General features: G+C 43.3%; 1 protein-coding gene across 3 annotated transcripts in view; it reads left to right on the top strand.

Annotated features, from left to right (window-relative positions):
- The window catches only part of Adam9 (ADAM metallopeptidase domain 9), a 61,754-nt gene that overhangs the window by 22,621 nt on the left and 26,804 nt on the right, over window positions 1-12,329 (top strand). For all 3 annotated transcript variants that reach the window (XM_075986374.1, XM_075986373.1, XM_075986372.1), the window contains exons 5-11: window positions 170-246; window positions 1,158-1,353; window positions 2,378-2,443; window positions 4,725-4,796; window positions 6,467-6,636; window positions 7,589-7,670; window positions 8,508-8,641. In XM_075986374.1, the coding sequence (XP_075842489.1) occupies window positions 170-246; window positions 1,158-1,353; window positions 2,378-2,443; window positions 4,725-4,796; window positions 6,467-6,636; window positions 7,589-7,670; window positions 8,508-8,641 (797 nt within the window). The remainder of the gene's footprint in view (window positions 1-169; window positions 247-1,157; window positions 1,354-2,377; window positions 2,444-4,724; window positions 4,797-6,466; window positions 6,637-7,588; window positions 7,671-8,507; window positions 8,642-12,329) is intronic.

The raw sequence follows: 12,329 nt of genomic DNA, 5'->3' as shown, positions 1-12,329 counted from the left end.
TTTGTGTGTTGTTGGGTGACAGCAGATCGTCTTCAGGTAGCCTGGAGCCCGCGCGTGGTATTTCTTAGGTTGTTTCTTAGGTTAGCCTCAGGAATTCGGTTGGCTTTGTAGCATCTTGATGGTTTTGAGCAGCACAGCAGTGTCTGAAGAGTGTGTTTTTTTCATTTAGAAACATTGCCATTACCGGGGCTACGTGGAGGGCATGCACAATTCAGCCGTTGCTGTGAGCGTCTGCTCCGGACTCAGGTGAGGAATCCCCTGCTGTCTCCCTGCTCCGCCCTTATCTCTCCTCCTGGTTCCAGACTGGGTCCTTTGGTGTCTAATGAAGTTGGGTCTTACTTTGAGGTTACTAAAAACCTTTCCAGGCATGCTTCAGATATTTTTGGAATATTTGTTTAGAAAAGCCTAGTAATTTCTCAGTTGTAATGTCCAATGGGAGAATTTCATTTTTTCAGACTACAAAAAGTTTGCTATTTGTAACAAAATACATTTTAAGTTCCTATAGCACCTTGTAAAATTTTTTCCTGTATTATTTCATGCAAGTGTCACATTGATAGTAAAAGGGCTTATTATGATCATATTCAGATAAGCAAATTATGGTCATATTCAGATAAGTAAACAAGGCCTGGAGAAATCCTGTCGCACGCCAGTTAGAGTAGCACTGCTGTTACAGACCGTGGAGGCCTGAGTGTGTGGAGCTGTCCTGATTGGCTGAACTAACAGATACTACTTTCCATTCTCAGGTCAGCTAGAAATGATGGCTGTCATCAGCGTCACTTAAGAAAGAACACTTACTAATGCTTTCTGTCTGCCAGGAAATAGTCTAAGTATTTTGTGCATATTAAATAATTTAATGGGAACCATTCTGTGTAGATTCTATACTAAGGTCAAGGATAAATGACCTGCTGGGAGTCCCTGAGCTCGCAGAAAACATATCTGGGGTCAAACTCTGGCGCCAGCTCCACCTTTTCTCCCAGCTGCTCTGCAGGCTTCATGTTGGGAGCTGAGTAAGTGGAGGACCAAAAGATGACGTTTATGTCTGCCGGACTCTCCACCCCTCCCTTCTGCGTGTTCGAGACTGTACTGTAAAGTCAGCTTCTGATTCGTCCTGTGTGTTTCTTTTCCTTCTACACTGGTCTGTGTCCCGCACCACGCAGAGGACTGCTGCACTTTGAGAACGCCAGCTTTGGCATCGAACCTCTGCACAACAGCTCGCACTTCGAGCACATATTCTACCCCATGGACGGTGTCCACCAGGAGCCTCTGAGATGTGGCGTTTCTAACGGGGACACAGAGAAGAAGGCCACAAAGAACGATGAGGAGGAGCATCCAAGCCTGACTCAGCTGCTGCGTGTAAGGAGCAATGGTTCTCTTCGCCTCAGACTGTTAAGAAATCGTTCCTTTTCGCACTGAAACGGTGATTGTTGTCTTTCCCCAGCTCCACACCAGGTCTTGGGACAAGAAACAGTGTATGGGAAGATGAGCAATAGGTAGTTCTGGCGACCGAGAGGAGGCAGTCGACATTTTCAAGGAGGGCTTAAGTCTTAAGCAGCGATCTCTTGGGCACTGCTGTGTAATCATTGCTCTCTGGCCAAGAGAGCAGCGGAGGTTTTACTTAGATACCGCCAGCTTTAGGTGGGGGAGATAAAGAAAAGAGGAAAGGAGACAGAGAGAGAGATAGATTTATAGTAATTATTGCTTCAGATACTTCTCAGGGACACTCAGGTCCTGCTTCTGAGGCTTCTTGAGGATGCCCTGGATTGCCAGCTGGCCTCAGCTGTAGGGTGCCTCCCCACGGGTGGATGGCACACATGCTGGGTGAGGCGTGCAGTTTTGTTCTGTGAGATTAAGAGTATTTACCACAATGCTGACATAAGGCTTATTTCAGATAACCTGACCATGCCATTGCTATCATCGCCTTCTCTGCCCTGTACTCACTAGCCACTGGAGAGCTGTTAAGCATTTGCTTATTCTCTGTGGCATGAATTTCTGTTAGAGGACGTAACTAAGCCGTGTGTTTGCACTGGCGACCCTGCTCATCTTTTTCTCAGCTCTCAGCCGGTGTTTTTCTTTCTGTCTTAGCATGGTAATCAGGTTTCCCTTTACAAGGTCTATGTATATGTGCTTCAATTAAGAAAACAGTGATTCTGCTCTCTTTAAAGACATAGAAAACCCATTTTATCCTTAGAGTTTCTCTCTTATCAGTACAAATAGCAGCTACTTCTATGATGTTGACATGGGTGTGCTAAGTAAACCAACTGATGATACTGCTTTTAGCAGAATGAAGTCACATGACTAGATCTTGGTCTGGTTGTTGCTCTTGCGGACTGTATCTGGTTTCCTAATAAACCTGTTCTATGGTGCTTGTCTTTAACAGAGGCGAAGAGCTGTTCTTCCGCAGACCCGCTACGTGGAGCTGTTCATTGTTGTAGACAAGGAAAGGGTAGGAATTGCTGATGTTTTCCCCCTTTTTATAAAAAAGCAGTTGAGAAGTGAGTAACTTATGAAGAAAATATAAAACATGATAAATAGTTGGCTTAAGTGGTCATCTCAAGATTAAAATAGCTTATTTATTGACTCATTTATTTATTTGGAGGCAGGGATTTGCTATGTCCTGAGCTCCTAACCTTCCTGCCTGAGTCTCTCGAGTGCAGAATTTATAGGTGTGTACTCATCCCCGCCTGACTTAGCTTTATCCACAGACCTAAATGGGACAGTGTGACCCCAGTCTTCGTAGGGATTGTCTCATACTGTATCTGTCACCCTTTTCAGATTACTTGACAGGCTGTGGCTATATGCCAGGACAGTTGGGTGCCACCCCGTGAGGCTGACTTGCTTTATGCTGTTTCAGAGGATGTCTTCCTCAGTCTAAGAGACCAGCCCAGGGCTGGGCCTGCTGTAGAATCACTGAGCATTTTCAGGCTACAGGGTAACAGCGGACGCTTTCCATAGTTGTTCTGAAGACTAAACTGCTTGTTTTGCTTACAAGAGGTACTGCGTCCTTTTCAGCTACTACAATATCATTGGTTTCTCACATTGCGCCTAAATAATTTAAATATAATATAAATATAAATCATATAGATGATTGGTAATGTTCCAGGTGACTTTTACCTCTTTGGCTTGTATGAAAAATTATTCATAAACATGATTTGATCGGCAGGTCTTTTCTGGCAAGTCACAGAGAACATGTTGAAGATCCCTTTTCCTGGTTTTTAGAAGTCCCTTCTTGTGTGTAGGTTGGTAAAAGCCCTGGTTAGTCAGAGCTGCACATACGTGTACTTGATGTGCTTATGAGCCCCTGGTGGCAGAAGGAAGCAAGGGAAGGGGCCAGCGTGAACCCAGCCCCCGCAGAGGCCGAAAGGTTCTGTTGACTGTTTGGATAAGTGGCAGAAATAGAGATTGAAAGTATTTTTCCCCATGGTTTTCCCCAGAGAGACTGACTACACTCATATAGAAAATAGTTCAGAGTAACAGTGCTTCCATTTCCATCAGGTTCTGTGAAATGCAAGCTCTGACTGAACAGATACAACTACAGGTTCTGTTGTTAGGACCTTTGTCACGGAGTGAGGTCACAAACTCCTTAAGCTTTTCTTTCTGTTAGCAGTAGGTTGTTTAAAAATAACAATAAAATAATATGTGCAAATTTAGCCGGATACAAACAAAGCATCAATAAAGCACTTGGTCTAATATGGTAGAATTTCTGTATCTCTAGTTTTCTAGCCACATAACAGTTTTGAACTCATGATGCTGGACTAACCTCTCATTATTAGTTCAGCTTTGAGTCTAGAAATAGTTTATTGTTGACGGCATTAGCCTAAGACATAAAAGATTAGGAAATCTATTACATAGTTTTTCATGCTATTATCTAAGCTTTTAAAGATTGTACCTTTGTTAAATCTTGATAATAATTTGTATTAAAGTCAGTAAGAATAGCTGAAAGGCGGTGGCTCACACCTTTAATCCCAGCACTCGGGAGGCAGAGGTAGGCGGATCTCTGTGAGTTCAAGGCCAACCTGTACAAGAGCTAGTTCCAAGACAGGCTCCAAAGCTACAGAGAAACCCTGTCTTGAAAACAAACAAACAAACAAACAAGTAAAAATCAGTGTGAGTAATATTAAGAAGAAAATGTATTCTAAAATTAGATGCATTTGAAGAAAACTTAAGACTTCCATGTATCTCTAATAATTGTGCCTTACTATTCTTCTCTTATTTATCACTAAAATATGTCCCTTAGTGTCTTAGTTTTCTGTTGCTGTGGGAGCGCTCCATGACCACGACCACCCACAGAAGAAGTTTATTGTGGTTTATGGTTCCCGAGGGCTAGATCCCTAATGGTGGGGACACATGGCAGCAGGTGGCAGACATGGTGGCTGGAGCTAAGAGCTGAGAGGGTAAACTGGAAATGGCGGGACGATTTTACTTACAAAGCCCGCTCCAGTGGCATACTTCCTCCAGCAAATCCCCACCTCCTAAGCTTCCCAAATGGCAGTATTGACTGGGGATCAGGTGTTCAGACTCCAGAGACTATCCCATAGTCTCCCAGACGGTTCTCATTCCAGCCACCACAAGGAAGTTGGTTCATTTGAAATGCTGCAAAATGCCTAGATGCTTCCATTTTTGGTTCTGAGGAAATCCTTGGCGTTTTCTCTCCAGTGTAGGGGAGTGCAGCTATCTAGACTGCTTGGCCGCTTTGTGATTGTGGTTTTCCTCCTTTGCTCTTCCAGTATGACATGATGGGAAAAAACCAGACTGCTGTGCGAGAAGAGATGATCCGCCTAGCAAACTACCTGGATAGCGTAAGTTGTATTTCTCTGTGTGCTGCCCCACGCGCACAGTCTAGGGCAGAATTTAAAACTCTGACCGCCAGATGTATACATGTTTGTTCTGTAATCTTTAGAATAACATTGAAAAGGGAAATAGAAATGTAAAAAGACTCAGAAGAGCAAGAGGTTTTGTATCAGCATCTGCCTCATCTTGGAACAGATCGGGCATGGTGCTCTGATGTTCATGGAAGGCTCTTTGCTTTTCTTTACTGAAAGAATAGTATTTTTTAATAATGCTGCTGCTCTGTGTGTGTGTGAGAAAGAGAGAGAGACAGAGACAGAGGCACAGAGAGAGACAGGTACAGAGACAGAGACAGAGAGACAGGCACAGAGAGACAGAGACACACAGAAAGAGACAGAGACAAGCACAGAGAGACACACACAAATACATACACACACAGAGACAGAGAGAGACAGACAGACAGAGAGGTACAGAGAGAGACAGGTACAGAGACAGACAGAGACACAGAGACAGAGAGAGACAGAGACAAGCACAGGGAGACAGAGACAGAGAGAAAGAGAGATGCTGGAGTTCGTCCAGTGGGAGACTGCTGGGATGTGAACTCAGGTGTAGTGATGGTCTTGACATCATTCTTTTGAAGACTCCTAGTGGTCTAGAAGTAGAGCCTATCAACCCACTCCTCACGATACCTCTGTGAAATAGACAGGAATTCTATTGCGCTTTTATGGAAAGCTTTGGTGTCTCCGTGGTTAGGATTTTAGGTACGAGGTTAGAAATGTTTATGGTTTACTGATTGAGTGAATTGACATTTCTGCCATAAAATGTCTGAACATGCATGCTCTCTGTATTCTAGTAAGCTTTCCACTGCTATAGCAAACTGCTCGAGGTAGTCACCTTATAGAGGTGCATAGTGCGGGAGGTTGATTGGCTCTCCTGCCTGCTGGCCCTGTGCTGAGGCAGCATTCATGGAGGGATGGAGTGAAGTGCGTGGTGGGATTCATGCATGGTGGGATTCATGCGTGGTGGGATTCATGTGTGGTGGGATTCATGTGTGGTGGGATTCATGCGGAGTGGGGTGCGATCACTCACCTCAAGGCTCGGATATCTAGAGAGAGGGAAAGGACAAGGCCGTGCTTCCTTAGTGTTCTGCAAGTAAGCCTTCAGTGGCCTGGCGTTTTCTACTGGGCCCCATTTTCTAAAGGCGCCATCACCTTCTGTACTGTCTCTATGGAACGGAGAAAAGCTTTTATCAATGGACCATTAGCAATGTTCAAGGTCCAAACCACATAATGAGGAAGGTTTTGTAACGAAATTTACTCAAAACTGTGAACTTCCTGTGTTTGTCACATTTTACAGTGGGAATAAAAAGGAGTTTGACTCCTAGTTCTCTATCCTTGATGGGTGAAGGGTGGATTTTCATTTTGGGGCAGATAATCCTGTTTTTAACTTTATGGTCATATTTCTTCATGAATGTTGTCAAGTATTTTTCTTCACTGGGTGTGATGGCACACATCTGTAACCCCAGGACTCGGGTGACTGAAGCAGAAGGGTCAGGAGTCCAAGGTCACCCTCAGCAACACAGAAAACTCCAGGCCAGCTGGACCTGCCTGTCCCCTCAGGCCCCCACTTCTTCTCATGTTCTTACTGTGTTTTGCTTGTCCCATTTCTGTTTTCTCCCCAGATGTATATCATGTTAAACATTCGAATTGTTCTAGTGGGCCTGGAAATCTGGACAGATAGAAACCTGATCAACACAGTCGGAGGTGCTGGCGATGTGCTGGGCAACTTCGTACAGTGGCGGGAGAAGTTTCTCATAACGCGCCGGAGGCACGACAGTGCGCAGCTGGTCTTGTGAGTGCCTTTAACAAATGCTGTGGGTGGCATGACGAGAAAAAGGACTTTCCCTGTGGCAGAGACGTTCTGTTCTCTCGCAACTCCTTTGTGTGTGACTCATCTTTCCTTTACCCCGTGTCTTCTTTCCTCACCTTGTGACAGCATATCTTGCAGTTACTATTATTATATATATATTTTTTTAAAACTTTGATCTTTTATTTATTTATTTATTATGTATACAATATTCTGTCTGTGTGTATGCCTGAAGGCCAGAAGAGGGCGCCAGACCTCTTTACAGATGGTTGTGAGCCACCATGTGGTTGCTGGGAATTGAACTCAGGACCTTTGGAAGAGCAGGCAATGCTCTTAACCACTGAGCCACCTCTCCAGCCCTATTATTATATTTTTTGTGTGTGAAAGATTCTATGGGAAGGAAGAAAATTGATTTCTGGCTAAAAACATTTCCATTTAATAAGGATAGATTTAAAGATCATCTCAGTTTGAGCTCTGATTATCCTAACTCATACTTACTCAGTGGTTTTTTTAAACTATTTTTTCTTATAATGTTTTGTAACTGTCTTTGAATGTTTGGCTAGGTATAAAATTCTGGCAGTGGAAGTTGTTCCCCTTTACAGATTTGAAGGCAATCCCTTGTGAATGTATTTACTGTGTTACTGTCTCTCCTCAGTAACATTTATTGAATGAATAAATATGATACATTTTTAGAAATATTTTTAGCCCAGAGCATAGCTATGACCAAGGAAAAACCCCAAACTTGGCTTGGTACATAAAGGCATCATCATTGTATGAAAAAATTTAAAAATTATGTTTGTAATACTAACATCATATTCTCATTTTTCTTCCAGTTTCTATAGGTTTTTGTCAGTGTGGTTAAGATTACCTATAGAAACAAGACTAATGTGTTTCTTTTTCCTCCAAGTACATTTTATAACTTTATATTTTCATTTAGGAAGAAAGGCTTTGGTGGGACTGCAGGAATGGCATTTGTAGGAACAGTATGTTCAAGGAGCCACGCAGGTGGGATTAATGTGGTACGTTGTTCTTTAAGTACAGTTTGGGATATAGGCATTAGGGCGGTCTCCAGCATTGGTTGACTCTATGCTTCCTCCCTCAGTTTTTTACGGCAGTAGTTTGGACATTATGAAGGACATGGTGGGAGTAGCAGACGTGTTCTTTCCCTAGAGAAGACTGAATCATGTTTTTAATATTTAATATGTGTTATTAGCTGTGCTAGCTTGCTGTTCTGTTGCTGTGATAAACACCATGACCAGAAGCACCATAGAGGAGGAGAGGGTTATTTACTTAAACTTCAGGCCATAGTCCATCCCTTAGGGAGCACAGGCCAAGAACTCAGAGTGGGAGCTTGAAGAAGAAACTACACAGGAGTGATGTGTCCTGGCTCTCTCTCTGGCTCATGCTCAGAGAACTTTCTTATAGCCCAGTACCACCTGCCGAGGGGATGGAACTGCCCACAGTGGTCAGGCCCCTCCAGACCCACTGACAAACAAGAAGATGTCTCATAGGCATGTCTGATCCAGGCAGTTCTTCAGTTGGAAAGTCCCTCCTCCCAAGTGTGTCCAAATGACAACAAAATTTACCAGGATGTTATCTTTTTATGAATGAGGAAACAGGCTCCATTTCAAAGAAGTCAACACGTTTCTTATAAACTTCAGGGAATGATCTACCAATACTTGTTTATCAGTGTATGAGTCACCCCGCTCCAGTCTCTTATCAGTGTGTGCACATAAAGGCTGGTGCTCTACGCTTGGGCTGACTAGAGTCAGCGTTATAGTAGATACATTGCTTCTGGATAGAAATAATCTGATGGAGAAAACACTTTTTAATTGCACCTTCCCGTGTTTGCACAGTTTGGGCAAATCACCGTGGAGACGTTTGCGTCCATCGTCGCCCATGAGTTGGGTCATAACCTTGGGATGAATCATGATGATGGGAGAGAGTGCTTCTGCGGAGCCAAGAGCTGCATCATGAATTCAGGGGCATCGTGAGTAACGGAGCCTTTTCTTCTCTTAGTACAATTGTCTAGAGCAGTGGGTTTTCTCCCCTAGTTTTTATGATGTGTACCTGTGTCTGTGTGTCTAAGAATATATTACATGTATGCAGGTACCTCAGGAGGCCAGAAGAGGGCAGCAGATCCCCCAGAGCTGGAGTTACAGGGCAGTTGTGAGCTGCTTAAAATGTGGCTGTTGAACATCCTGACTGCTCGTTGGACTGGAGAGGGAGGGGGAGAGGAGTAGGGGGAAGGGGAGAAGGGTGGGAGGAGGGGGAGGGAAATGGGAGGCTGGGAGGAGGGGGAAACTTTTTTTTTTCCTTTTCTCAATAAAAAAAAAATAAAATAAAATAAATAAAAAAAAAGGAGAAAAAAAATGTGGCTGTTGATGAAGCTGAGGAGGACAGGGATTTAGGGAAATGAGAAGTGAATTACAGCCTGAGATAAGAGATTCAAGGGGAAAGGTGTTCAGAGGTGAGGATAGGTGCCAGGCTACAGTGCTGTCCCACAGTTCTGGGTCACTTCTGCTTTCTGTAACTCTTACAGAAATAGAGCAGCAATGTAAGCAGTAAGTTATGGTGTGATATTTTGTCATATCCTGGCAAATCATTTCCTTCATTGCCAATTTCAGTTTGAAGTAATTTTTCAAAACTCAGTGAAAAGTTGGGGGGGGGGATGTTTTAAGTCATTCTTTTTTTTTGTTGTTGTTGTCTTTTTTTGTTTTTTTGAGACAGGGTTTCTCTGTAGCTTTGGAGCCAGTCCTGGAGCTAACTCTTATAGACCAGGCTGGCCTCAAACTCACAGAGATCCACCTGCTTCTGCCTCCTGAGTGCTGGGATTAAAGGTGTGCACCACCACTGCCCAGTTTAAGTCATTATTCTTGTATCATTTAGAGTAACAGGCAGAGGGCTTGGTGCCATCCTGTGATGGTTGGTGCAGGATTAGCTTTTCTGTTGTCTTAGTCTTTCTAGGGCATTGCTGAGGCCAATGTCTGGTCATGCCCCTAAAATCCCAGCTCCCATCAGCTATAAATAGATGCAAATGCTTATGATTTTGTTAGGGTTTTCCGTATTATAGTAACTCCATTCTAGTTGAAATAGATTTTTTTTTGTATCTTGCTCTAGGCTCCCACCTTCAAACATTGTTTATGAGAAAATGGGGTTCAACTGCTGAAGAAGCCTCTTTAAATAGCCTTTGTTAAAGGTGGAGGCTCTGTGCGGGTGGTACTTAGGGGCTGGTGTGTAGGCGAGACATACGCTGGCACGGTTGCTATGGCTGTCCGATCAATACATTCTTACAGCCAGCATTATCATGAGACCTGTGTGGAAGGCACAATCAACGAGAGGAACTCAACAATTAAAAACTTGTTCCAATCATTTCCCACATTCCTCCCTGTAGGCTCTGATCTGCCCACAGACTTCCCGCATTCAGTACTGCTAACTTTCCTCTGTCACTCAGCCCTGTCTTCCCATATTTTCCCATGCTGTTCCTTGAAATAATCGTCCTCTTCTCCTGATTCCCAGGACCTCATTCTGATTCATCATTGTCTGTGGAGTGGGTTCTGGGAGGAACCTCTTCCAGTCTTCCTGTTTAACGTAGTGGCAGTGACCGTACTGACATGAGTCAGAGTGTGTCTCTTTCATTTGGTCTCATGCTCACGCACAGTGGCCATACTTCCCTTACAGCAAGAAGCCATGTTTGCACTGTGACCTCCTCCTGCCTTTGCTCACAGTCTCCCTTACCTATTTCCTTATTTACTACTTCCCTTGCAGGGCCTCGCCCCTCCTTCTTTCTAGAACATGCTGCAGCCTCTGCCTTAGGGTTTCTGTTCATGATATCCTTTCTCTCTGTGATATCCTTTGTTCAGATATCCAGTTTTGATTGAAGTATCATGCTATCAAGTGCTTGGACTGGCTGTCCTTTTGAATGCCAAGCACTCCAGCCTCCCCACAGTTCATCGCCTCCTTTTCTCCGTAGCGATACTATCACCTTTTATCCTTCCAGGAAAACTGCGCACTAGGTCTGCAGTCTGCTGCTCTCTCTAGAGTGTGGGCCTCACAGAAAGGGTTTCTGCCCTGCTTACGGTGTTATTCCTTTAGCTGAGAAGATCACCTTATCCGAGCAGATGCACAACACGTCTGTGTTGGATGCACAGGTGTTTGCTAGGACACCAAGGGGTGCCCCTAATAGCCTCAAGAGTAGTGAGAAAAAAGTGCAAAATGGGTTGTCATTATCACAGACCTTGTGGGAGAGTTTTCCTTCCCACAAGTCAGCTTTGCTTTTAAATTATTCTTTTACTATAAACAATTGTAGTCTTTTTCCTTTCTTTTTTTCCTGCCATCCATTAACACCTTCCAGTGTCTCACATCCAGACTGTGTCTAGTAGTTAACAGCATTGGAATGTTCTAGGCACAGGAGCAGGCTCATTGCTTCCTTGTTAGCAAACAAAAGTGCTGACAGGCAACTTGGGGCAGAAAGTGTCATGAAAGGATCTGTGGGTTTGAGTTCTTTGTATTTCCAAAAGCTCCGTCCGGTTGCAGGCAGGGCTGCTCCTGCTGCTGCTCGTCCATCTTGCTCTGGTGACGGCAAAGGATTGATTACATATGTGTATATACATGCCTATCATGCATACACTATATTATCAGTTATAGATATGTTTGCATAGTGTACAAATGATACATAGTATATGCACACATATTGTATACACCATAGGCATATATGTGTATATTATAGATAACACATGTATGTTATATATATTATATATCACACTGCATATATCCTTACATGTTACATGCCTATTGCATTATAGACATTACATATGTTGCTTTTACTGTTGATGTTTGAAATCTGTAACATGGTTGGGTGAGGTTGGCATACGGCTTTAATCCCAGCAATAAGGAGTTAGAGGTAGGTGAATCTCTGTGAGTTTGAGGCCAACCAGGGATACATAGTGAGACTCTGTATTTAAAAAAAAAAAAAAAAGAAAGGAAAATTTGTATTTTTTGTTTTTGAGACAGTCTTACTTTGTAGCCCAGTCTAGCCTTAAATTCTCTATCTTCTTGATCAGTTTCCTGAGTGCTGGGATGACACACGCTATCCATAGGTGGTGAAATGGTAACTGTTGTCAGGCAGACTAACAAATCCATCGCCCTACATAGCTACCCGGGTTTCCTTCTGCAGCAGAAGAACCTAAACCCTGCTCCTGTAGTGACATGTCCAGAGACTATGTAGTAGTAGTGGCAGCGCTCGTGTTGTACGTGACTTCCATACTTGCCAGTCCTGCATGTCACCTCCACTCCCCATTCGCTCCCATCCGTCTTATTTTCTACTGTTTTAATTTTTTTTTTTTTACAATTTTACATATGATTGAGATCATGTGATATTTTTCTTTTCTGTGTCTGGCTTATTTTTCTTAGCACAGAATCCTCTAAGTTCATTATATTGTAGCCAATATTGTGGGTCTCCTTTTCTGAGGTTAAATAATATTATATATTTACATACATGTGTATACATACACAAACACACATACAGTATACCTACTTACACATGTAATGGAATGTATACATATGTTCTATAGCATATTTATCCATTTGCTCACTGATGAGCTCTTAGGTTGTTTCCAGTTCTTGGCTTCAGTGACTAATGCGGAACGAGAGTCCAGGTGTCTGGATGATGGAGCTCT

Source organism: Microtus pennsylvanicus, chromosome 9, assembly GCF_037038515.1.
Source record: "Microtus pennsylvanicus isolate mMicPen1 chromosome 9, mMicPen1.hap1, whole genome shotgun sequence".
NCBI classification, from domain to species: domain Eukaryota; kingdom Metazoa; phylum Chordata; class Mammalia; order Rodentia; family Cricetidae; genus Microtus; species Microtus pennsylvanicus.
Note: the sequence above shows the minus strand (reverse complement) of the source record. Positions and strands in the feature narration are given on the sequence as shown.